We start from the raw sequence: 26565 nt of genomic DNA on the forward strand, positions 1-26565 counted from the left end.
AACAGGGGCCATGGAGGAGAGCTGCTTGCTGGTTTGCTCTGTTTGCTTTTGTGTACAACTCAGGGTGACCTGACCAGGGGTAGCGCTACCCACAGTGGGCTGGACTTTCCCATATCAACCATCAATCAAGAAAATGTCCTACAGACATGCCCACAGGCCAGTCTGATGGAAGTGGTTCCTTAGCTGAGGTGTTCTCTACAGTAACGCCAGTGGGTCCGGCTGGTAAAATGTAACTAGGAGTCTCAGGCTGTCAGGCTGAGTAACAGCCTTTACCAGGGAGTCATGGCTCCAGCCCAGGAATATCCTCCCCACAGTGACCAAATGAAGTGCCTAGGCAATTGTGCCTGGGCTGAGCCATCTAGCCAGGTCAAGTTTGTTTACCAATTTCGATTCCTCTCTCCACTTTCGCCATTGAGTCACTGGTTCTTTTGTTTTTTATGTGATGTTTATTTTTATGTTTTGCCTGTGTACCACCTATGTGTTATATGCAGGGAGGTCAGAAGCGGGCATTGGATCCCCCAGAACTAGAGTTACAGACAGTTGCAAGTGGCCACGTGGGTGCTGGGAATTGAACTCATGTCCTTTGGAAGAGCAGCTAGGGCTTTTATCTTCTAAGCCATCTCTCCAGGGCCCTGACATTCAGTCTGAATAGCAAAATTGACTGGTATAAATGACAATGTTTTCTGGTCCCAATCTCTTGTTAATTTTTATTTCTGTGAGCCCAGCCATTTAACCAGACTCCTCAATTCTTCTTCCCATCCAAAGAAAGACCATGTAAGGGAGCCAATGGCAAGCAGGCAAGGGCTTTGGTAACCGAGAAGAGCCCATCCTGGAGGGCATGAGGCTGCTGGAAACCAACTGAGCCGGGCCTCCTTATCCTTCAAGCAGCAGTTTTTCTACTTGAATTTTCAGTAGTTTTGGTCCCTAGAACACCAGGTGCTACCGTGCTCGAAGGCTTCCAGAAGCATCCAGGCCCTTGCCCAGAGAAAGCAGTCCCAAAGGTTGAGGGGGTGGGAACTCTAGCGATTCTAGAAGCCACTCTTGGCATTGAAGGCAAATGCTGGGACTCCTTTAAAGGATCCAGCCCTAGCTGGGCAGTGGTGGCACACGACTTTAATCCCAGCAGTTGGGAGCCAGAGGCAGGTGGATCTCTGAGTTTAAGGCCAGCCTGGTCCACAGAGTGAGTTACAGGACAGCCAAGAAAAACAGACAAACAAGCAGACAAACAAACAAAAAGGTTCAGCACCCCTTCCTTTTGTTCTTCCTTGGCTACCCTGACCTTGCCTAGATTAGTATGAATATGTGTTTATATGTGCAACTACCTTTCCCAAAGTGCTAGGTGCGTGCATGCATGCATAAGTGCATGCTTTTGTTTGTGTGTATGTGCATTTGGGGCCTTATGCTGACACTGACACCCTAGTTTCTTAGAACCAAAGAGAGTTCAAGCACACTGTATTCTAACCCAGCCCGGTAGTCTTCTTCCTGATCATAGAGGATGTTTCTCAGGACTGCTGACCTGGCCAGTTGATTTGCAGATGTGGTCAGAGTTTCTTCAAGGGAGGTCAGGCCATCTGTGACTACTTCTGTAAAACCAGAGGCACAGAACCTTTCTTCTTCAAGAAAAAAAAAAGCAAACGAAGGGAACATAGTAGTATTTTCCCACAAAGCCAGTATCTCATGATGTCAAGAATAACGGTGATGTACCTGTTCCAGAAAAGGAACAGAAGCCCCCAATTGCCTGTGTGTGGTCTTCTGTGTTCTGCCTCTATCCCGCGTTCTTGTCTGTGCTGCACCACCATGCCACTCTCTTTAAAACCCAACAAGCAGACTTGCCCCTTCTGCTGCGTTCATCTTTGCCCCTTAGGCTTCTGAGCCTTCTGAGCTGGTTTTCTTTACTGCTCCCTTTACAGCCTTGCCTGGGATGATCCTTGCCGTCCCTCCTGCTCAAACCTGCATTCCTTCCAAGCTCTGCTTGACTCTCACCTGAGCAATTTAGTTCTCGAATCTTCTAAGATGGTTTTATACTTGATCGAATTCTTTTCTTGTCCTCTCTTTCATGTGAGGCTTTCTCTTCTCTCAGAGATCTGAAGCTCTTAGACAACCTGCTTTCGGCCTTTTGCCATGGCCCTTATGCCTCTAACTCTATATGGATCAAGTCCTTGCTGACGAGAATGCCCAGAAAGTGGAGGAGACCACACAGAGAACCTGGTTGGATAGTCAGGCTGGTGGAATTTCTATACTTTCCCCAAATATATCCATATGTATCTACTACTTCTCATCTGCTCAGGGGTCAGCAGCGGCCCATGGTGTACTCAGACACACCTTAAAGTGCTGCAGTCTAGCTGGGAGGTCAGCGTGGGTATACACTGGCCACATTCCTGTTAGCCCAGAGATGGCAACAATATTAGGGGCGCTTCTGCTGCTGTACCCCCAAGCAGATGGGGCTGCACGCATCATGTTCAACTGAGACTTTGCACCTTTATCTTCCTGTCTAGAAGGGGTGCTCACAAAGGCATGTGTATCTTGTTTATTTCTGGGTCTCCGGTTTCACACCTGGCAACTAGCACGTGGGGCCAATAAATACATGCAGCTGCCCCCACAGCATCCATGCTTAGTTGTCTGTGGTTTCAGTTAGCGGCGGTCAACTGTGAGCTTAAGATCTGAATTGTTTACTTCTGGAATTTTCCATTTAGTAAATTTTAAGCTGAGTTGCATGATGAAATCTTGTGCCTTCCTGAGTCTTCCCAGGCTGGATAGGTACCCTTTTCCTTTGTCCAGTGTATCCATATTATGTAAACCATCGTTTCATGCTTGCTAGCTCTGTTGTCGCATTCTCTGTCTGGGTACCGAAGTGGTTTGGTACTGTCCACTGTGTCAGGTATCCACTGGGATGGGGTGTGCGTGTGTGTCTTAGGCTGTATTTTATGTGGATAATGGAGGATTATAATTCCTGAGCGTGTTGAATAAGGGAATGTGTCTAGAGTCCCGAGAGCACACACAGCATGAAGAGGCAATGTGAACAGGGAGTAGATGGTTTTGGAGCAGGAGTGTGTGTGTGTGTGTGTGTGTGTGTGTGTGTGGAGTGTGTTTGAAGACCAATATGCACACGTGCACTGTGGATTGAACACAGGGCATGGAGCATGTAAGCCTCTTCTCTGTCACTGAACGTCACCTCCAGCTTTGGAGCAGATTTTGGAGTCTTTGGACTTGCTGAGTATTTGGGAGATGAAGGGCATTCCTAAACTACCGAGGCAGAGATGTAAGTGCCCTTCAGGGTAATAAACAACAAAACAACAAAACAACAAAACAACAACAAAAACCTCACCTGACATGGACTGGCTTACGAAGGGATAGGGTGAAGGGGAGATTCAGTAAAATGAATCCCTGTCTTGGACCACACAAGCTGCCACGTGTTCTGCAGATCGACTGAAGATGGCATTGATCGGAAACTTCTTGTGCATCTTTTTCTTTTTGCTAAGTCCCCAAAGCTGGCTTCTCATTGCTGCTTACAGACCTGCCAAGGTGGAAACTTAATACCCTTAAGAATCTCCGGAGGGTCTTGAAGAACATGCAGCTCCCGACTTCCTGAGCGTGGCACGAGGCTATGGCTCTTCTCTCCTAACTAGTTCCCAAGTGGCGCCAGAGAGGCCAGCGGGGGACCACACTCTAAGAAAGTAGCCTCTCACGTGAAAGCCTGTAGCCTGGACTACGCAGTTTAAAGGCAGAAGGAAATTGCCTTCGTTTGGGTTATTTCTAACCCGGCTTCTCCCAGCAGGGCAGGTAATTGAATGCTGTCCAGTCAAATCTTCAGTGATAAATGGCACCTGGCAGGAACGCCAAAACCACAGGGCTTCACTTCCAAAAAAGTTCATCTTTGATTACCGGTGTCATCAGGCTGCAAAACACCTCTGAGTTTCTGCTTCCTGGCCTCCCATTGGCTCCTAGAGGAGGTTTGTCCCCCTTGCAACAGATAATTCCTGGGGCCCCAGTGGGCTATGGGAGGCTGACTTAGCCCCTATCTCCGGGTTGGTCCCTGATTTGGCTACTATTGGTCCTTCATCCTAGAGGTCTGAGCTGGACCAAAGCTCTTTGAAGTCTGAATACTTGGTGACTTTAGCCAAATTCTAGGGAGAAGCAGAGAAATTTAGGATTATTTCTTGCTTCAGTTGACTATTAAATAGAAGCTTCCAGACATAGCATGAGGTCAAGTGAGATGGAAAAGCAATTTCCTTCGGTTTCTGGGCCTCACAAGGCACCATAGGCTGCATTAAGAAAAAAGGAGGAGGCCGGCTACATCAAACTAAAAATTTCTGGCAAGCAGATCTAGGCTGAAAAGTGTCTGCGGCAGCCTGGTTGGTACTGCAGACCTGGACTTGGCTGGATTGGCCTGAGCAGAGCGGGAGACCTGAGTGGTGCCAGTCTAGCCCTCTGGGCACACACCTGTGAGTGGTGCACCATGGAGAGGCCTCGAGGCCCTAGGGTGATAGGGTGGGCACTGGAGGAGAACGGGACAGAGGGTCTGTGCACCATCAGAACCTGTCATCCTTCTGCCATCTCACACCCCTTTCTTGAAGCAACATTTGGCTTTGGGTCTTATGACCCTAGGACAGCTTCAGAGACCCGGCTGGACTTGACTCCTGTTCTCTGGTTCTTCTATAAATACATTCATTCCTCCAGTCCCGTCCCTGGGCGGTCAGTCACCTCCTGGCTAGTGAATATCAAGCCTCAGCCAGGTGCTGTGCACAGAGCTCATCTTACTCCGGCATAGCCTACTCCTTGACTGCATCAACTTCAGGAGGGCTCGGTGTCCCCTTGCCCAGGGATACACCATGTGGAATACTGGGGTGTGTTCAGTGGGTGGATCAGCGCCTTACAAAGAGCTGGGTTTGAATCTTGGCCCCGAACCATCTCATATAAACCAGACAATTGGTTTGTGATCCCTCGTTGTGTATATCTGCGTGCAATGGCTGGGTCAGGACCTGCAGTACACTTGACTCTGTTCACTTCTTTGCTTAGGGTCACTTGTGAAAAGCCTGTAGTTTTCCCCTCCTCTGAAACAACAAGTTTCAAATATACAGTGAAGCCCGAAGAATGTACCTCCGACATCGCCAAACATGCCCCCCCCCCCGTGATGCCCAGACCTGTTCTCTCATCTGTGTTCTTCCTGGAATATTTAAGAGTCTATTCCAGGCATTATCTCATTTCACCTGTGACTGAATCTCTAACAGGTAAGCGTGTTACAAACACAAAACCCACAAAACCATGATCTTCTTTTGTTTTGAAAGGGAAGCGGGGGTTCAAGACATGGTTTATCTGTGTAGCCTTAACTGTCCTGGAACTCACTCTGTAGACCAGGCTGGTCTCAAACTCAGAGATCCACCTGCCTCTGCCTCCTGAGTGCTGGGCAAAACCACTGCCCGGCAAAAACCTGACAACATTAGAAGTTATCTTTTGGGCTGGAGAGATGGCTCAGTGGTTAAGAGCACTGGCTGCTCTTCCAGAGGTCCTGAGTTCAATTCTTATGCAACCACATGGTGGCTTACGACCATCTATAGTGGGATCTGATGCCCTCTTCTGTCATAAAGATGTGCATGAAGATAGATAACAAATTTTTTTAGAAAAGAAATTGTTTGTTGATATAATCAATGTGCAATTTATATTTACTGCCCTTGTTGTCTCAAAAATATCCCTTTCCCATCGATTAGTTTGAGTCAAGGTCCCTCAGGGGTTCATGTCCTATTCCCTTGTCAAATCTCTTAGGTGTCTGTGCACGAGCCTTCTTTTATATGTTCTGTTTTCTGCTGAAATGCTACAGCAACAAGGAAGTCCTACTTCCTGAGAGCCTCCTGCTCACTTCCCTGAATCCTGACCAAACACAAAACAAGTCTTCCCTAGATGGTGTACGTGTGTGTGTGTGTGTGTGTGTGTGTGTGTGTGTGTGTGTCTGAGAGAGAGAGAGAGAGAGAGAGAGAGAGAGAGAGAGAGAGAGAGAGAGAGAGAGAGAGAGAGAGAGCGCACAGGTGTCACTGCAGGTGTGTTGAGGTCAGAGGGCGACTTGCAGCTCTCTTCTTGCACCATGTGCATTCCAGAGGAGCCAGTTCGGGTCATAAGGCTTGGCCTGGCTGCAAGCACCTTCAGCCTCTGAATCATCTCCCTGGCCTTGGGGTGTTTCTAAGTGACAAAAAGGACTTCCTTACAGCCCTTTGAAATAGGTGGATGGCGCCAACAGTCTTCCTTTCTTTAATTTTATTCCCTCCTTTCCTGCCTTCCTCCCTCCCTCCCTTCCTCCCTCCCTCCCTCCCTCCCTCCCTCCCTCCCTCCCTCCCTCCCTCCCTCCCTCCCATCCTCCCTCCCTTCCTCCTTCCCTCTCTCCCTCTCTCCCTTCCTCCTCTTTAAAGAGTCTTGCTCTGAAGCCTAGGCTAGCTTCGAACTCAGGGCAACCCTGTCTCTGCTTTCCTGCTGCTAGGATTACAGGCATGTACCATCTCGCCTAGATTTCTCTCACAAATTTCAAAATCTAAAAATCATTTCAAGTGCAGTAGAAAGGCAAGATTTGATTTAGTTCTGAGTTTAGAGGGTAAAAATTTCTGGCAACTGAATTTCTTCCAGGAATATCTTTTTTATGCCCTCCCACCTGCGTTTTGAAATCCACCAACCACAATATTTACTCCAGGCCCCTTTTTTCTCCCTTTCCCTTACACACCACCCCCCCTCTCTTTTTAGCAGCCACACACAAGTCGGCCATATTAGAGAGATGGAAATAAAGCTTCCTTAATGTTGTATATGTCTTTGAAGTACATCCGTGCATTTTCTTTCTTAGCTTCTAACCATTCCTCCCTTGTGGTCCTTGGTCCCTCAATCACCCTCTCCCATAGCCCACCCGCCTAACACCACAGTCTCTGAAAATGCACAGGGATGCCTGGCTACCTCGCCCTGCCTTCAGTCTCACGGGGCTCAGTCTGTTTTTCACTTTGGGTAAGTTAGAACCACATCTGCATGCTCCTAAGGGTCAGAAGCGCAGCTGCAGCTGAAAGAGGAGGGGGCCGGGGGCATGAGGGAAGGAGGAGTGTGAGCCTTTCCTTCTGTGTCCTTGGGACCGGGCGTGCTGGGGACCTGGGACTTAGCTGGGATTCAGGATGCTGGGCTACTCGGTCACAGAAATGTTGACTAGCGGATGAGTGTTGCTTGGGGATGGAAATGGTCAAAATAATCAGGAAGGTTTTTTCCTTCGGATTTCCCCCTAAGTGGACCTGTGTGGGGGTGGGGCAGAGCTAGGCTGCTCTGCATTCTCTGCGGGGATTTTCCTCTTCGTTTTGTTATTATTATTCATTATTAGTATAAGTTTCATTTTCAGCTACTTCTGATGAGAGCTTTTAGGAGTTGCTGGTTTATTTAAAACGTCTCTTTTGTGAGCCTTGTTCCCTGGAGTCTGGTGGATTTAAAGGGTTAGAAGAGTGTCTTCTGGAGAGCTGGGGGCAGAAAGTTGGGTCTGTCCCACCTGTTTGTTGAGATGTGTGTGGGAGGAATTGAGGAAGAGGCGTGAGGATGGGCTCCAGGATGGGGGAGAGACACCAGAAAAGCTGCTATTGGGGCAAGTACCCCGGGCATGAACCGGATGGAATGGAGGAGAGGTCAGGTGTCCAGGATCCAGGAAAAAGGAGACTAATAGAAATGGAACCTATGGACGAAAAAAGTGTGGTACTTCAACAACAGTCTCAGAACAGAGACCCCTTCTCTTATGGTCTTAAAGTCAGTTTTATATTTGAACACCTAGAGACTTCATACTATGCAGGCAGGTGGGCTAGGCTATTTGTAAACCCCCCACCACAAGAAAAGGTCTCACTGTGTAGCCCTGGCTGTCCTCCACTCCATCTTTCGGTGATTCTCCTGCTTCTGTCTCCTCCTGGGTGCTGGGAGTATAGACAAGTGCCACCATGCTGGGCTCTAAACCTGCTTGTGTGTGTGTGTGTGTGTGTGTGTGTGTGTGTGTTTCAAGACAGGGTTTTTCTGTGCAGCCCTGGCCGTTCTGAAACTTGCTCTGTAGACCAGGCTGGCCTTGTACTTACAAAGATCTGCCTGCCTCTGCTTCCCGAGTGCTGGGATTAAAGGCGTGCACCACTACCACCTGACTTAAACCTGCCTTATAGACAGTTTTATTTTTAAAATTCCCTCAGCAGGTGCTGGAGAGATGGCTCAGAGGTTAAGAGCACTGACTGCTCTTTCATAGGTCTGGAGTTCAATTCCCAGCAACCATATGGTGGTTATATACAACCATCTGTAATTCAATTAGGTTCCCTCTTCTGGCATTCAGACAGAACACTGTATACATAATAATTAAATAAATTAAAAAGAAAAAGAAACAACACCTATAACATTTCCTCAGCAGTACCTGAGGGTCCAGTGCAAGGATTGTAGGTGGACATCTTCCCTATCACAAATGTCTCTCTCTGGTAGCCTGCAAGATAAGGATCTGACATCTTCCTTCTTGTGAAACTGGACCTACGTTTAAAGTTATCTTTGTTCTTTGCTTCACACCCATGGGCAAGATGTTACCCACCCTAAGCATCACTATCCTGTGGAGACTGTTTCATGCTTGGTGAGCTTGTGACCTGACACATAGCAGGGTCCCACAGTGACGGATCTTTCTGGATGCTTCCCCTGAGCCATGGCATGACGTGTCTTCTTTAGCTCTCAAGCAGTTATCTGAGGTAGACACTGTGATTCTATTCATGTTCCAAGGCGGAAACAGAGGCACAGAGAAGTTAAGTAACTCATCCAATCAGGTCATGTGACTGGCATAAGGAAGCTGAGATTTGAACTCCCACGTGACTGACTTAGCACATTCTCTTTAACACTGAGTTCTACTGCCCCCAACTTCAGGAAACAATACTGCTCAGTTAGCATTAATTGGTAGGAGAATCTCAAGTGCAGGCTAAAAGAGGTGGGGAAGTGAGCAGTACACACACACACACACACACACACACACACACACACACACACACAGCCACAGCTGGAGGCCAGAGTCTCCTCTCAGGAGTTAGCCACAGCCTCCTGGTAGGTGGAGTCTGTCTACCACAGCCATACCTAAGACAATGAGGCCAGGGGCCCTGGCAACAGGAGCAGCTGACCTGGTCTTGAGGGAAATGCATGGAGGAAGAGGTCTGTGCACCAGGGCTGTAAGGGGCAGTGGGAAGAAGTGGGTATTTCAACAGGCCTATAAGAGTGGAGACCTTGATCTTGAAGCTGCGGGGAGGCATGCCTCTGCCAGCTTGTACTCTGGGCAATGGAACTTGGGTGGCTGTGGTAGCATGCATTACCGGATTACCGGGATGGAGGGATGTCACGGATGTTAGGAAAAGCCGTGCATCAGAGGAGGGACATGCGGGGATGACTGTAAAGGTGGCAAGCAGCTTTCTCATGACAGAAGTTCACAGTGTTTCATCAGTCACTGGCCTGGCCGTCAAAAGTCTGGGTTCTATTAGAGCGAGCGTAGAGAGGGGAGTGTGGTCCTCACTCAGTCCGACCACACATATTTGCAGCTAAAGGTGGGACCTAGGTGTGGAGGCGAATGTCTCTCTCTTACCCCCAACCCCCACAACAACATTTAACTGAGCACTCACTGTGTGCTATATCCTTTCTGGGTGCAGGGATGCCAACAGGAGTAAGGGGTTCCCCAGGGCCTCTTGAGAGACACAGGCACACAAAGAACAGCAACTCAGCATTGCATGTGTTGGAAGAGTGTCAGGTCTAATGATAATGCCAGGAGTCACCTCTCGCTAACAGCTGTGTACTGGGCGCTGTGCCGAGCTTTGCACAGAGAGCACGTCAGACCTGTCACAGTGGCTTCAGTAGTGTCGGTGTCCCCTGTATTACAGACGAGGACATTGCAGCACTGGAAGGTTGGTGGTCTCGTCTAAACTCATATCAAGATCTCTAGAGTCCCAGTCTTGAACACTCTACCGCTCAGCCTCCAAGTCACGGGAAGAAATAGGAACCTGGCTCAGGGAGAGAACCAGACACCGGGGAGGATGTCACCCAAGCTGGGCTTTGTGAATGGGGCTTGGGGTTTATGTGGGAGAACTCCAGGGAGGAGGATGAACCAACTTCCCAACCTAAAGCAAAAACATGGACAGGGGCCTCGTGGAGGGGAAGGAAGAGGAAGTCAGAGTGTTGGGGTCACTGGGTCACATGGAGGGATGGGATCTGGCAGGAGAGGTAGCTGCAGTGTGCAGCTGGGGCCATCTGGGAGCTTCACCCCATGCCAGAACTCAGCCCTAAAAGCAGCAGGAGGTAGGGAACAGCTGATGCTGGCTGCCTGGGGAGGAGACTTGGGCAGGAGAGTGAGCACAAAGGCAGGAGAGGACATGGGGTTCCATGTCACATTTGTCTGGGAGGCAGGGCTGCCCCACAAAACAATTCCTCCTCCTCTTTTTCCTCTTTCTTCTTCGCTCCCTTCTCTCCTTCCTTCTCTTCCCTCCCCCCCCACAAGAATAAAACTTATAGTCTGCTTTAGGGCTAGAAGGAGGAGTAACGGAAATTTACTTCCAGATTTTAGAAGTGTTTGGCAGAAGAGTCCAGTTTCAGGGTCTCTGTTTCAGGATGGGCCAGGGAGGACAGTTGATGGTCAGGGCCTGAAGGACCCAGCTGGGTCAGTCCTGGATTGTCACACCCTTACACACCCTTTTTCCCATCACCTTCTTTTTGTGAGTCGGAAATCACAAGACCTAGACCTCAGACCTGGTCCTAAATAGGAATTAGGAAAGTCATGGAGTGAGTTCCTTAATCGAACACCTTGTGCTACACATTAGGACAACTTGGAATGACAATAACATCCCCACCCAGCTTGACTCCTCACCTCAGCCCTTTCTGGAACCAGGCAGCGTGGATTCAGGTTCTAGTTTCATAACCTCCTGGCAGCGAACTAGGGCTAGCTGCTTGATTTCTCTGTGCCCCATTTCTTCATCTGAAAGTGACCAGCGATAGATAACGCTTGCCAGTTATGGCGTACTCGGCCAGGTGGCTATGGAAAGCCGAGCCGGCGGCAGTGCTGCTAGCGCTTATGATGAAAGGGCCTTTCAGTGGGCCTGGATCCGGCTACTTTCCAGAAGCACTGGGCTCTGCCAAGCTCTGACCTTGCCCAAAGCTTTCCTTAACACAGTGAGAGCCTAAACTAATGGGAGATTGGAACCCCTGAGAGTCTCATGAGGACTTGGGCTGAATCTTGGATCAGCAGGTGAGAATCATCTTCCTAGCTTCAGCTGTCCCTGTTCTCAGAGCGTCTCATAGTCCCCTCTTAGTAAAAGGATGGCAGTTGATCTACAACCCTGGAGGTTCCCCTAGTTCTGACTTTCTTTAGTTTGGGGCTGGCTCCGGGGGTTTCTTCTCTGCTGGTGGGACTCGATAATTGACCTCTCCGGCCACTAGAGGGCACACAAATTCCATCTTGTGCCTCTTGCAGGGCACATGCAGGGGGAATCCTCCGCATTGCACCTTTCTCTGTCTCCTGGCACCAACCTGGAAAACGCCTCTGACTCCCTATAACTTTGCCGCCTGCCACAGTGGCATGGTGGCTCCTTCTAGATGAGACGATGAAGGGAGATGTCAATCAGACATTCAAGTTCAACTGCTAGGGCGGGACAGGTTGCAGAGGGCGGACATTGCCGAGCTAGTTCGTTTCAGCGCCTTTGAGGGGGAAGGGAAGCCCTTTTCGAGGGAGGTACCTGAGAGGTTGGGATGTCCAGCATAGGAGGTAAACTCAGGACAAACCTCCATCCTTCTTTCAGATTTCCCAGCCTCTGCAGAGTCGGGGCGGTGTTAATATTTTCTGCACACCTCCTCCTCGCCTGGCACCGAGCCAGGTACTTTTAGGCTGGATATGAAAGTACAAGAGCCGCGGGAGCTGGGCTCCGTCCCTCCTGGGAGGGACCCCATTAGCCTCCCCAGCTTATGTTCCCCTTGTGAGCATTTCAATGCTCAGCTAGAGTCATTGAGGTCCATAGGTCTGCCCCCAGCCGGCAGTCCAGAACCTCCTGTCCTTAAGTTCGGAGCCTTGCGGGGTTGGCCTGAGCAAGCAGAAGAACGCTCGGGGCAGGCTTAACTTCACAGCCTGAGGGCTGCAGTACTTGTGTCTGGGGATGAGGCCTGGTTCCTTAGCTAGATCTGAAGGAAATCCAAGGGGGTCTATCTCCAAGTTACTCTCAGGTCTAGAGATCTCTCCCCCACAATCCATGCCCTGCTCTCTTTCTGTCCCCCAAACAGAACTTAAGGAGAATGAGGTTAATAGCAGCCACCATTTGCTGAGCCACCAGGCAACAATGTCCTGAGTTAGGTTTTCTGGAGGAGGGGGCTGAGGCATGGGGCGGTGAAGGAGTCTGCCTACATTTCTTACAGCTGATTGAGGCTAGAGCTGGAATAGAATCCAAGTGGAACCAAGGTGTGTGGGTGGGGGGCCATGCTTCTGCCCAAATCTGTAGCTGTAATTTTCACTCAGCGGGCCACACCCCACTCTTAAATTCCCCAGAATCATCCCAACTCTGACTGGGTCCCCGCCCAACTCTGAAGTCAGATCTTACCATGCCCTGGCTTGTTTTGTCTCTGTGTGAAAGTCCATCCCCGCCACGAGGATGTGGCCCTTGATAATCCTAAATGTCTCGTTGCTTCTCTTGAGTTAGATGCTTCCTGAATGTCACTCTCTCAGAGCCTTGTTCCCTGACCTCCCTGAATAAAACAACTGCCCCCTGCCATACTTCAGTCCTTACAGTCCATGCCATGCAATGCTCCAGACAACCACATTGCTATTTTTGTTGTTGTTGCTATATGCCCCTCACCAGAATACAAGTCCCATGGTGTAGTGACTCTGCCTCCTACTAGCAACTCCCAGGGCCTGAGACTGTACACCTGGCACACAGTAGATTTGCTAGCACGAATGCAGGCTGGGAATGTGGCTCAGCCGGGAAAGTGTCTGCCGACCACACATGAAGTCTTGTACTTGATCTCCAACTGGGAAATAAACTGGGTGGGATGGCATACCCCTGTAATGCAAGCACTCAGAAACTGAGGTAGGCAAGTCAGAAGTTCAAGGCCATCCTTAGCTACAGAGCTAGTTCCAGGACAGCCTGGACTAGAGGAGGAGCCATACACACCCCCAACCCTGAAAAAAAAAAAAAACCACCACAAAAACCAGAAACCAAAAACCAAAACATCACGACAATAACAACAAATGCAGAACAAAAAAATTCAACACACAAACAAAAAAATGACGAAATCACAAATGAACATGACTGAGGGAATGATGGTGACTGCCACTGCTCGGTCTGACCTGGGCAATTGCTCTACCTCTGAGCGACTCCCAGCCCTGTTAATACTAAATTAATTTTTCAGAGTGAAGTTTTAACAGTCTTGGATGAGGATCTTGGAATTAAGGTCAGGGCTAATCTGAGGCAGCCTGGGTCCACCTAAGGAGGTATTTTCAGCCCGTGAAAATACAAGTCTCTGTGACGCCTGGGCCCTAGGCAGCTCACCTGTCAGCTCACTTGTCTTCCTTAAACTCTGCTTTGTTTAGAGTACCCTACCTAGTGGCACTTTTCTGGCTTGCAGCACCCAGGCCCTGACCTGAGTCTGGTGCCTCAGACAGGACCTCAAAGAAACTTCTGCTTCTACCCTGCCACCTGCCAACTTGAACTGGCTTTTTGCTGTGGTGTGTCCTGGCTGACATTTTCCGAAGGCGAGCTCATCCCCTAGGCCAATCAGCAAGTCCTTAGAATGACACATCTTCTCCTGGGACTCCTCTTCCCTCCCGTATGCCCTCTTTCTCATCTGCGAGAGCCTGGGGGTGATCAGACGCCTGCGCTGGGCTAGGCGAGAGGGAGGCTTTCCCATCCTTCACCATGCTTTAGCAGCCTGCCCCACGGGGACAATGATGCTTCCCCTGGCAGGGGGGCTCTGGCACAGTCAAGATGGCCAGAAGTATCTGGAGAACAAGGGGAAACCAAGGCAAGCCCAGTGAAGCCTCTTATTTGGCAGAGAAATGGCATTAGGGTAGGTAGAGGCAAGTAGAGAGTGTGCTCACAGTGCCTTAGAAAAGGTTGAGGCCATTAGGCTGTCCATGGCCTGGTAGAGTATTCGGTGGCTCTCCTCTGCACCTGTTCTGCCCTCTATCCTCCTGATGATCACATCTGGTGCCCCTCATGGACTTTGCCTTCCCAACAGCAGCTGTCCACCCTGCCTGTGCCCCCCTAACTCCACTGCTCTGCCCCTCTCCATCTACCCCCCTCCCCACGGATTATAGAGGGGTTGGCACCCTCCAGCCCCGTCTCTCAGCATCCTCATGAGATTATGGTTTTGTCTGCAGTACCCCCAGGACGGAGCATGGAAGTCACAGTCCCCACCACTCTCAGTGTCCTCAATGGGTCTGACACCCGCCTGCCCTGTACCTTCAACTCCTGCTACACCGTGAACCACAAGCAGTTCTCTCTAAACTGGACTTACCAGGAATGTAACAATTGCTCAGAGGAGATGGTAAGTCCCAGTGGAGGAGGAAGTGGGGGGAAGCAAGAGCCCCAAAGCATAAAGCCCAACACTGCCATCCCTACATCTGCCCTAGACCAGGGCCTCAGAGGACTCTGGGTAGGATGTCTGACACAGAGGGCATGATGTTACCACAACTGAATGGACCTTTTGAGGCTAAACCCCCTTTCTTCATGGGAATTGGATGTGTCCCTATGATCCTCACAGCCCCTTGCTCAATCAGCTGCCCATGCTATTTCCCCCTCCCCAACACCCCAGTTCCTCCAGTTCCGAATGAAGATCATTAACCTGAAGCTGGAGCGGTTTGGAGACCGTGTAGAGTTTTCCGGGAACCCAAGTAAGTATGACGTGTCGGTGACCCTGAAAAACGTGCAGCTGGAAGATGAAGGCATCTACAACTGCTACATCACCAACCCACCGGACCGCCACCGTGGCCATGGCAAGATCTACCTGCAGGTCCTTCTGGAAGGTAAGGGGGGGGCTGCACTGCTGAAGACACTGACCCTTCTCCTCAGCCTAGGCACTTCAGGGAGAGACTGGCAGCCCGTCTCATCTCCAGGTGCTTGTGCTGGTGGAAGGCATCCATGCCTTCTCTCTGGCCTTGAGGGAACAAGCCTACCACAATCATAGCCCTTAGTAACAACAGCAGCTTTCGTAGGCTTGACCTCTTTTCCTCCACAGAACCCACGGAGAGAGGAGCTATTATCCCATTGAATGGATGAGGAAACTGGGGTTTAAGCATATCATACACTCCCTAACTCCTACAATCAAATTTGGGTCTGATCTCAAAGTCCACGATCCTAAATACTCCATTCTGGGGATGGAAGAAGCTTGGCAGTGGGGATGCTTAGCAGTCAGTGGTCTAGGTTGCTTTGATTTTGACTAATGCCCTGTCCATGAAGATGAGTCAAATCAGAGCCCCTCATATGTTGGGGAGCAGGGGAGACAGGACATCTTCCTGTCTACGGCTCTGCTTCTTTTCCTCAGTGCCCCCAGAGCGGGACTCCACGGTGGCAGTCATCGTGGGTGCCTCAGTGGGGGGCTTCTTGGCTGTGGTCATCTTGGTGCTGATGGTGGTCAAGTGTGTGAGGAGGAAAAAAGAGCAGAAGCTGAGCACGGATGACCTGAAGACTGAGGAGGAGGGCAAGACAGACGGTGAGGGCAACGTGGAAGATGGTGCCAAGTAACCGCAGCCCGCCCTGACGCCCCTCCCTGTGTCCTGTCTCCTCTCACTCTCTGCCCTGTACAGTGTGACCCTGCCTGCTCTCTCTTGGTGTGCTTCTCTCAAATAGGACCCCAGATCGACCTGGGGCCTCACTTCCCATCCCCACCACCACCACCCATACCAAGGGTGACCTCCTTCCCTTTCATCTGAAAACTGCCTTGGTGTCTGAGATATGCGAGCCCTGGGGGGAGCAGAGAAGGGGCTCTAGCCTGTTAGTCTTTGCAGAAGAAAGACCACGTGTGTGGTCCCAAAGATGGGATGGGGCGGGAGGGCAGTGGGAAAAGAGGCTGGTTGCCCATCTTGTCTGGGTTTGGTCTGGTGGTGGTTTAAACTGTGGGGGTAGCAGTGTGTGTGTATGTGGGGAGGGTGTCCTGTGCTGACCAAAGGCACCATGGGAATGACTCATGGTGGCTTTGCTGTGTTCCTCTGGCTACTCCCAGCACAGAACCATCAGGCTGGGGATGAATGTGGAGTCCTGCCATTTGTGGGGGCATTTTTAAAAATGCATTTAAAGTCAAATGCATTTCGAGGGCGCTCAAGGAAAGCTGGGGCTGAGGCATTCCTGGACACGAGCCTTGGCTCAGAGAACTCTGCTCTGGTCTCATTTCCATCATTAGCTGCTCCAAGGGAGACTCTGGTTCGCTGTTGACTCCTGCTCTCTTGGGGATGCCGCAGGAGCATTGCTGAAAAAGCAGCATCAGGCAAGATCATGCCCCACCCTAGGGACCCCCCAGCAGGATCATGCCACACCCTAGGGACCCCCAGCAGGATCGTGCCCCACCCTAGGGACCCCCCAGCAGGATCATGCCCCACCCTAGGGACCCCCCAGCAGGATCATGCCCCACCCTAGGGACCCCCAGCAGGATCGTGCCCCACCCTAGGGACCCCCCAGCAGGATCATGCCCCACCCTAGGGACCCCCAGCAGGATCATGTCCCACCCTAGGGACCCCCCACCAGGATCTTGCTCCACCCTAGGGACCCCCCAGCAGGATCATGTCCCACCCTAGGGACCCCCCACCAGGATCTTGCTCCACCCTAGGGACCCCCCAGCAGGATCATGTCCCACCCTAAGGACCCCCAACAGGATCATACTCACCCTAAGGATCCCCCAGAAGGATAATAATACCCAACCCTAAGGATCCCCCACCAGAATTTTGCTCCACCCTAGGGACCCCCCAGAAAAATCATACCCACCCTAGGGATCCCCCAGCAGGATCATGCCACACCCTAGGGACCCCAAGCAGGATCATACTCCACCCTATTGATCCCCCAGTAGAGTCACGCCCCATCCTAGGGACCCCCAGCAGGAGACCTGTGTTGGAATCTGCTAGGGGACCAAGGGGTCTGGCTTCATTACAAACACGTTTAGCTGCCTTCTCTAACAAGATGATCACCTAGGTCTCAGCCACTAGCAGCCAAGGCTCAGAACTCGTGTGTGTGTGTGTGTGTGTGTGTGTGTGTGTGTGTGTGTGTGTGTAGCGTGTATATAGAGGGCAACTTCCTGCAGGGCTTCAGTTGGGGGTTTCTAGTTGCCTTTGGCAGGGTTTCCATCTGGCTTTTGGCAAGAAGAAAGAGAAGGCTGGAGGGCAATGTGAGAGGACACCATAGAGCCTCGCAGCACTCACTGTCCCAGAACTCCCTTTGCAGGGGAGAGAGCTGCTCTTGTGGGAAGCCAACTTTCACTGCCGTTTTACTATCATTATAAGGAACTTGTCTAAGTCTAGAGCCGGGGAGAAAGGCGGAGTAGAAACCGCTCACTGGAGAGCATGGTGTTGGGAGATGCCCAGAGCCTCCTACAGATCAGGAGACTGAAGTGACCGACAGAAGCTGAAGGAAGGTCTTGCCCAATTCTGGCTCCCTGGTCCTCACTTAGAACAAATAGAGCTTCCTGGTGGGAGGACCTCAAGTCTAGAAGGTGTCTGTGTGTGGTGGTGGGGGGCTTCACCTAGTCCTGCTGCCCTCCCAGGAACTCAGCCCCTATAAGCTCAGGGAGTTAGCTGTCCAGGGTAAGGAGTAAGTGTGGTGGATACAGGACCATGACAGTCTCAGGGACCAATCCTTGCCTCTGCTTATCAGAGAGCCAACTAGAAGAGACAATGAGGGCAGATGGGAGGTTCCCTTTAATTCACTTCCATTCAACAACCATTTCTTGAGCGTCTGCTCTATGCCAGGCACTGTGCTGGGTGCCAGGAGAATAACAAAGCCATAACAGGGTTAGGGACTGCCAGATCTGCACTGTAGGACCAAGATTAAATATTTTGGTGCATCTACTTCCGCCTCTGTAGCCGCTGCTTCCACAAGAGAGTCAGGGGAGAAGGAAGAAGGCTTTCGAATGTGGAGCTTGGGAAAGTAAGAGAGCAAGGGAAGAGGGAGGGTACCACTGGGAGGGGTCAGGGAGGTTGGGAATGGAGTGGGGGATGGGCAACCAACCAGAGAATTCACGGTAAGGTGAATCTAGCCCTTCTGAAAGTTCTATACTCTTTGGCTCAGTACCTAACAGCCAGGCAACACACCACCAAAGGGAGTAGGCTAAGCCACCAGGATGCCTGGAGCAGGTAGGCACTGCTTATACTTCAAGTCAGCCAGCTAAGGGTGGAGAGATGAGTGGTGGGCACCTCAAAGCAGCTGGAACCAGAGGTGGTGGTATATACTTTAGCGGCTTGGAATAGTGAGTTCTCATCACCTTTCAAATGCCCTCTTCTCTCAGGATGCAATGACTTTGCTCACACTATGTGGGCAACATGTGAGATCCCCTGAGGGTTATTTTAAGAAGGTCTGTCTCTTTAAGAAGCTGGAGTCTCTTGGGGTCTTTTCTTTTCTGCCCTGATGGAGTGGGGTCCAGGGAGAGCAAGGGAGAACAACGCTGTCTCTGGATCCCACAGGCGGGGACAGGAGCTGTTTCTGCCCCAGGTGCTTGCTCTCATGTTTGCTTTCTTCTGGAGCGGCTTTAGACCCTCCTCCAGGGACTCTGGGCTGTGAGGTTGGAAACAAAGCCAGGCTTCTGTGAGGTGAGGTGGGAAACCTTGAGATGTTTCCACCAGAGCCTTGCTCAACCTTGCTTCCCAGCTTACGCCTGCAAACTGCTCTCTCGCTGCCACGTGGGCTCCGGGCTCCACTGCTGGTGCATGCTCCCACCGCTGTGCTCTCGATCACTCCTGCCTTTCCTGCCCTCCCAGAACCCCCGCCACACATCCCATCTGCCTCTTCCTCCTAATTAAGGGCCACTGCAAAGAAAGATGGGCTGGCTAACCCATGGGATTTAGCTTATGAGAACAAAGCACAATTTTTCAGGACTGAAAATGCCTTGAGGTGCCTTGGAACTGGCTTTGGAAATAGCTCTCTGCCCCTCCAGCGATGAACTCATCAGTTATTCCCAGTTTATAAAAAAAAAAAAAAAAAAAAAAAAAAGGAAAAGCTGATTGGGTCCACATTTGCCTGCGAGTCTCCTTGGGAAAGTTGGGCTGCTAAATATTTACAAGATCAGGTTAAGGAGGCAGACAGGTGGAAATACCAGCCAGGTCCAAAGAAGTTAGTCCCAGGTCATAGGAATGGCTTGGTGCAGTTGGAACGGGTGATAAACCAAGAAAACTTGCTTCCTACATATGTCTTAAGGATAGATGGCCTTGCTGTGCCTCTTGCTGATGTCTTCCTTTATTGACGCTTGCTGATGCGATTGTACATAGCCTTTCTATATAGCTATAGATATATTATATATGCATATATAAAAACATCTCACTATGTCCACCCCAAAAGTTACACTGTTGGGGCGAGGGCATAACCACGTCTCAGTGTTTCCTAGTAGATTCACCAAAGGTTCCTTATGGAATGTTCTTTATGCTTTTTGGGGAGAGCCCAGCTGCATAGCAAGCGCTTACGCATGTCTAGGTTCTACATGCTGTTTGGCGGTTGGAAAGAGTGGTTGGGAGGGGAGAGAAGCTTAAACAAATGGTCTTCTGAGACCTGACAGCTGGGAGCAAGCTGAGTTTCTTTAGCAGTTTGTCTGGTTACTTGGATCTGTTGGCTGCAATAAACACACTGTCTCCCCTGAATATCTCTCTAGTGTGGCTTTTTGTTTTGTTTTGTTTTGTTTGTTTGTTTTCCAGGGTAGGGGTAGGAGGAGACTGGGGGAGGGGAAGGTTTTTCTGGGAGTCTGATGGGAAGCCCTGATGCTCCTTCACTGCCCGGACACCATGCATTATGCTGAATCTGAGGACCTCAAATCACTCACGTTGCAAGGAAAAAAAAAATGAAGTCTACCTGCCCCACTCTTGTTTTTTCAGTCTGCTTGCTCTTCTGGACCCCAGAGGACTCCGTCCTCCACAGTGCTTACTTTGAGACAGGAGGCTGAGCATCCGCTTACGGTCACTTCTGGGATGAAGACGACCCTTACGCACCCAAGGCTGGCTGCTCTGCCGATTTGCCGCCTGCTCTTCCCATAGACAGATGGACCATCCTTCCTGTTCCCAGCTTCTTAGCAGTGTCTGACTAGGTAGTCAGCTCTCGGACTTGCTCCGGAATCCAGAAAGAGAGGATGGCAGCTGGTCAGGGAGCCCCAGTGCAGCTTCAGTGGAGAGGGTGGCTGCTGGGAAGTCTCCCTCTGGCAGCCTCTGTCTCATCTGCATTTGTATCATGGTATCCTATTTACATAGTGCTGACTCAGCCTTCAGACATTCAAGGACCAGAGAGATGGCTCAGTGGCTAAAGGTATTTTGTTACAAAGTCCAACATCTTCCATGCCTGGGACTTACATGACAGAAGGAGAAAACCAACTCCTGCATTTAAACACACACACACACACACACACACACACACACACAGACACGCACGCACGCTAAAAGTGTAAACGATGTTCAAGACAAAGATCATCCTTCTGTCTAGGGACTTAAACTTTCTGAATGTCAAGGAAAGTGTGTAAGTAATTGGTCATTTTTCTCTAACATTTCTGCCTGTTCTCTGGCTACCCGGAGACCCTCCTTAGTGGTTAGTGGTCAGGAATACTCTAGAAAGGTCTCAGGACTTGTAGCCCTAATACTTCTAATGGCCACAGATGTGACCGGAGTGAGACACCAGGAAGGAAGCAGCAGTGTTGAGCAAAGGTGGCTAGTGTGGCTAGCATTAGGAGAACCAGAGGATCTTGGTTTAGGAAGGTACCTATTCCCTAGAGCCCTTGAGTCCTCCTGAAAGCAGTATGTCAGAGAGGATGTCTTCGTACTCAACAGAAAGAGAAACTGAGGCAAGAGACTAAGTAGAAGAGACACTAGGGAGTCTATCTGGTTCCTTCAGGGTGGACATAGGCACCTGATGCTTGGCCATGTCACCATCAATCATTCTCTCTCTCTCTCTCTCTCTCTCTCTCTCTCTCTCTCTCTCTCTCTCTCTCTCTCTTAAAATAACATTTGGAAGGTTTGGACTGGGCCTGACTTCTAGGAGGTGGGGATTCAGGCATTCGCTTTAGTGTGATGTCTTTGACCTACTGGAGCTCAGATGGGATAGTTTTGATTGCAGCTCCTTGCCTTGGGGGAGACTTCCCCTCATCCTACCTCCTTCTCTGATTGGTCAGGCCACTGGTTTCCTGAGTTCCTCAGCCAGTGGAGAGGACCAAGCTAAGCTATCCCTTCACTATCCTGATGGGAAGCCACTTGTGGGATAGCAATCTGGATCACGTGAATAGAGCAAGCAAATAGATATTTCCAATCCTCAGGGATGGGAGGGCCCCACAGAATTCACAGCCAAGTCTTCTCAGTGTCCTAAAGGGGAAACTGAGGACCAGAATTTGCTTAAGGCTGCATGTTGAATCAAGAACAGAGAGGGTCTTATAGTGGGTTCAAAAATTACCACTCTTAGCCGGGCGGTGGTGGCGCATGCCTTTAATCCCAGCACTCGGGAGGCAGAGGCAGGCGGATCTCTGTGAGTTTGAGACCAGCCTGGTCTACAAGAGCTAGCTCCAGGACAGGCTCTAAAGCCGCAGAGAAACCCTGTCTCGAAAAACCAAAAAAAAAAAAAAAAAAAAAAAAAAAAAAAAAAAAAAAAGGAAAAGAAAAAGAAAAAAACTACCACTCTTCCCTTCCTACAACCCCCATCTAGTGCGGGGCCTAACTCAGCACAGCAGCCCATGACAGCCCAGCTCCTGCTCTGTCCCTTTATAGTGACATGCTTCCTTAAAGGCTCAGTTTTCAAAGATGAAGTTCAGAGATGAGAAGTCACAGGGTTGGCCGACAGCAGGGGCAGAACTAGAGCCCAGGTCTTTCTCCCCAAGCTGACCTGATACCCATGGACAAGAAGACCACTTTCCTTTGGTTCTCCTTCTGAGTCCCACTTTACACTCATCACCTGGCTTGCTTTACATTGGTTTGCACACCTGCTCTTTTTAGGTTATGGGTCTCCCACCCATCTTGCAGAGGAAGGGTGGCATCCACATACACACAGTTAGCTGAGAAGAGAGTAGGACACAGCTTGGTGGGGTGCACACTGGACATCTGGATGTATGACAGCTGGACCAGCTCCAATGAGGTCTCCTGACCTTCACACCTTCATCACTGACACCTCTGGGACTCAGAACATTCCTGCTGCTGGGACCTCTACAGGAGGGACCCTGGTGGCTTTCCTCCTTCTCACCGAGTCTCATTTGGAATCACCCCAGGTTCTAGCCATTTCTCATACACAAGGTGCCAGCTACTTCTCAAGGGAGGCTCCAGCCAGCAGGTAAGAGTTCCAGGGACCCAGGAGCAGGGCGCCCAGCCTGGGACCCACATCTTGAATTCTAACATGACATACAGAGGAATAAGCCAAGGACCCTATTCTCCTACAGGACAGAAAAGACCCCAGACTAAGATGGGGGAGAAAGGCTGGGGGTGGAGAAGGGAGAACTGAGAGCCCGAGAGCAGATAAATAGGAATCAGGGAGTAGGTAGTGTGTTGACGCAGTTTCTCTTTCTCTGGCAATGATGACGTTAAAAGTCCAGGAGGTGCTACAGAAAGGGACTGAATAGACCCTGGACACGGAGTTTGGCTGCTTGGGATTCTATGGATTCTATGGAAGGGGGCAAAGCCATCTTTATCCTGACCCCAGCTGCCCAACAGGCTGAGTGTTCCCCCCACATGGGCACAAAGGCAGAGGGAAGAGGACACACTTAGCCAGGAAGGGAAGTGTGCCTCCCAGCTGTTGGCAAACACAGTGGGGCAGGCTGTGGTCACACGGGTCAGACTGCTCTCCTTCCGCCCAAGGCAAAACACTAGGCCTGGCTGGCAGAGGCTGCTATTGATCCAGTGGAGGTCAGCTGTGCGTGCGACAAATTTCCCCAGGTAATGAGATCTCCACTCCGGAAGATATTCAAGCACAGCTTGGAGGTGTTGTCAAGAAGGTTCAAGTATTGGGTAGTACCGTAGCCTTTAGGACTACTGACAACGATCCTCCCATTTTTATTTTAGGACTCACAGGAGAGAAGCAGGATTAACCCTTGCTTGCTGGTAGATAAATAAGACTGATGTCGATCCCTTCGTCATTCTATTTAGCCATGATCTTCCTTGGGCCTCCTTTGTACCCCACTTTTTTACACTGACTTATTTTTGGTTCATTTGCATGTGTGTGTGTGTGCATGTAGAGGTCAGAGGGCAACTTGCAGGAGTCGGTTCTCTCCCTCCACCAGGTAGGTCCTGGGGACTGAACTCAGATTGTCAGGCTTGGCCACGGGCACCCACGGAGCCCTCTTACCCGCCCTACCTATACTCCCTTGCTCACATCTTCTCCACAGGAAGTGGTGGGGGTGGGAGTGTTGGCAAACCCAGTGTAGACTGAGAAAATAGGCTGGAAGATGGGGAGACCCGGCGCCCTGTGGAGTGTCTTTCCAAAGACCTAGCCAAGTTTAACTTGCTTCCTTTGGCCTGCCAGCCAGGGCTGTGGATTCCTGAGGTAAGACCATACATAAAAGATGAAAGTCCTCACCCCTCCCCTGGGGGCCTTTCTTTACTTCTTACTTCTCCGGCTCTGCCAGTGTGCCACATCCCTACTGCTGTCCCTCCCCACTGCAGCTGGCCCTGTTGGTAGGACCAGGGTTAGCTTTCATGTCCTATCTGACTGGGCTTGAATGACAGTGGGCTAGACCTTAGGGGCAGCCACTATTTATTAAGTAGCTGTCCTGTCTGGCACTGAGCGAGGCGCTCTATGTCAGTCTAGCTAAGCATAAACACACCCCAAATGCTCATTCCTTTTGTAGGTCTGCAGGTGAGGAAACAAAGTTCTGCTGCAGTAGGCACATGTACAAACGAGGCAATATAGCTAGGAAAGTGCAGAGCTGACTTAAAGACCCGGGCCAGGCCAAGCCAAGGCCGTCTCTTTACATCCATGAGGACAGGGGAGTGGCTTTCTGTAGTCCAAAGACTTAGGGGCAGGTGGAGGAAGGGTGAGTGGAGCCGACTCCAAAATGGTCACAGGTGATGTAGGGGTCAAATGGAGCAGGGGCAAAGCTTTCCTAGAGCCCTCTGATGTCCTGATGTCCCTTTGGGTCTGGTGCTCTGACTCCCTGGCTCTGTGTGTTCAGTGGCGGCCTCTGCTGGCCACCTTTTCCCCCACCTTCTCCCCTTGGCAGCTAGCTCCTTCTGTCATTACTGCAAGCCTGTGAGCCTCCTCACCCTCCCAGCCTGAGCTCTTTCAGTCCTATGGCTTCTCCTCAGCCTGTCACACTAAGTTCCTGAAGCTACCTTCCACCCAGGGATGGGTTCCGGCCCTCCCATGTGTCCTTTCCACTTCTCTTCTCCCCGTTCCCTCCTCTCCACACCGTCCTTTCTTCCTCCCTGGCATACCTCCTCTCCTTTCTGCCCCCCCCCTTACACGTCAGGATTGGAATATTTAGGGAGTCCTGCCTGGCACTCTACACAGTTTGGTATTTTGGTATCTGGTGCCCATTTGCGGGGCAGGAGAGGGTCCTGTTTCAGGAGCACGTGTAGCCACTTAGCTAATAGGATAGTTTCCTGACAGCTGTAATGGATAACAAATCTTCCCCAAACCTCTGGATCACACACCTCTTGAGCCCCAATCCTTCACGGATAAGAGAGCAGGGTACTTGGTGACCCAGGGAGCAGAGTTAAACACAGCTTTGGGGTGTTGGTTAGGGTGGCTAAGATTCTGCCCAGGGGCTTCAGTTCCCACCCCAGTGTAGTTCCCAAGAAAGAGATGCCCAGGACTCACCCGTCTCTGAGCTGCTCCTAGAAGTGGGCACACACCCCTCTCCAGCTTGGGACTGTCCGGCCAGGAGAGACAAGCTCGGGATGGTTCGCCTCCCTCCTCCCTTTGCCCTCCTCCTTCCAATGAGCTCATCCGTCTGGGGCTCCCCATCCCCCTTTGCCTGAGAGGGTGTTTGGACAGAACCTGGCAGAAAGTGAGGAAAGAAGGAATGGAGGGAGTGTCTGCTTACCTGCCTATGCCCTGAGCCACTAGGAAGTGGAGGCAGTGAGAAGAAAGAGAGAGCTCTCAAGAGGGGAGACTGTGAGAGTTTAGCTTTCTACCAACTCACTGATGCCCCGGGAGCCCTGAACTGAGGTGGCCGTGCAGCATCCTTTGCTGGACTGATCAGCCACGTGCCTGCAGGCTGGTTTGGTGCATGCTGTCTTGTTAACTCTCTCAGCACCTGCCAAACTTCCGTGCATCCTGAGGGAGTGGCAGAATGAGACAGCCACTGAGCCAAGGGAGGGGGTGAGTGGGGAGGGGCTGAGCGTAGATTCAGATACTGTAGAAAGAAGCTCCAGAGCATTGGTCCAGACAACATCAGCCAAAGCCCCCACCCATCCAAGAGGCAGAACTTGCGGGCTTTTAACTTTAATGCAGAGTCTGATGCTTGTAGTCGCGCTGAGATGGGGGCCCTGTTTATAAGTTGAGAGGAACTGAGGGTAAGCAAGATGCAGAGGCAGTTCTTGGTAGGGATCCAGCGCCTGAAGGGAGCCAGAAGGTGAGGGTGTAGGGCGAGCTTCTGCAGAACCCTCAGTCAGTGGTACTGTGCTTACAGTGCCTGCAGTTACCTGCAGTGTCCTGAGAAGAGTGTGCAAAGGCCTCTGGGGGAGGAGGTAGGAGAGGCAGTAGGCAGTGGAAAAGGGCAATGGGGAGCCCAAGGGGGAGAAAGTGCCCTGCCAGGCTTCTGCAGTTTAGGAAGACTGCCTCTTGAAACAGCTCTGGAGACCTCATCCTATGTCTGACTTCCTTCCCTCTCGCACAGAGTCCTGGCCCACTTGCTGGGAACGGACAGAGGAAGTCTCTGTCCACTGGCCAGCATCACCTGTAGGAGGTGATCCCGTTGAGCAAGTGAGCATCTTCTGGTGTCAGAACCACTCTGATTTCTCCATTTCTGTGGTCCTGCCCCCCTCTTCAGTCAATACTCTAGATGCTCCCCTGCTCCAGAAATAGCCCTCCCTCCCTAACTCTATTCTAGCCCTTCAAGAGGCTTAGGAAAGTGGGTTTTCTGCTGGGTCAGTTGTCTGGTCTGATTTGGGGGTGTTAACCTACCTGAATTCCCAAGAATGCATCTCCTTCCACTTCAGCCTGGGCTATCTCTGCCAGCTTGAGAAATGGATGATTCCCTGACAGTTGTTTGTCTCTGGCCCAACCCATCTCAACGTCCCTGCAAATTTCAAGGGATTTCTAAGGCAGGCCACGCAGACCTGGGTGTGTCACCCATTCCCAAGAATCAGGATGGCCAGGGGCACCAGACACCCAGTGTCCTGAAAGGAGTTGTGCAGTTCATTTGCTCTCCCATGACTGGAGGCTTCTGAAAGAAGAAAGGAGTGGCTAGGGCTGGCCTTTTAAAGAGTTTTCCAAGGGTGGGGAG

The 26565-nt window shown here is 50.9% G+C and overlaps 1 protein-coding gene across 1 annotated transcript; it reads left to right on the forward strand.

The window, feature by feature from the left end:
• Positions 1-6905: 6905 nt before the first annotated feature.
• On the forward strand, positions 6906-15713 carry Scn2b (sodium voltage-gated channel beta subunit 2). Its single transcript, XM_038324348.1, has 4 exons — positions 6906-6975; positions 14351-14517; positions 14785-14995; positions 15514-15713. Exons 1-4 carry the CDS (start codon positions 6906-6908, stop codon positions 15711-15713), a joined length of 648 nt encoding a protein of 215 aa, XP_038180276.1.
• The last annotated feature ends 10852 nt before the right edge of the window (positions 15714-26565 follow it).

This window comes from Arvicola amphibius, chromosome 3, assembly GCF_903992535.2.
Source record: "Arvicola amphibius chromosome 3, mArvAmp1.2, whole genome shotgun sequence".
Classification (NCBI taxonomy): Eukaryota; Metazoa; Chordata; class Mammalia; order Rodentia; family Cricetidae; genus Arvicola; species Arvicola amphibius.

Excerpts from the sequence above, each read along its gene's own strand:
- Scn2b (XM_038324348.1), top strand. The coding sequence starts at position 6,906 with ATGCACAGGGATGCCTGGCTACCTCGCCCTGCCTTCAGTCTCACGGGG. Across the intron at positions 14,518-14,784 it reads ACAATTGCTCAGAGGAGATG|TTCCTCCAGTTCCGAATGAA; the intron begins GTAAGTCCCAGT and ends CCAACACCCCAG. Across the intron at positions 14,996-15,513 it reads CCTGCAGGTCCTTCTGGAAG|TGCCCCCAGAGCGGGACTCC; the intron begins GTAAGGGGGGGG and ends TCTTTTCCTCAG.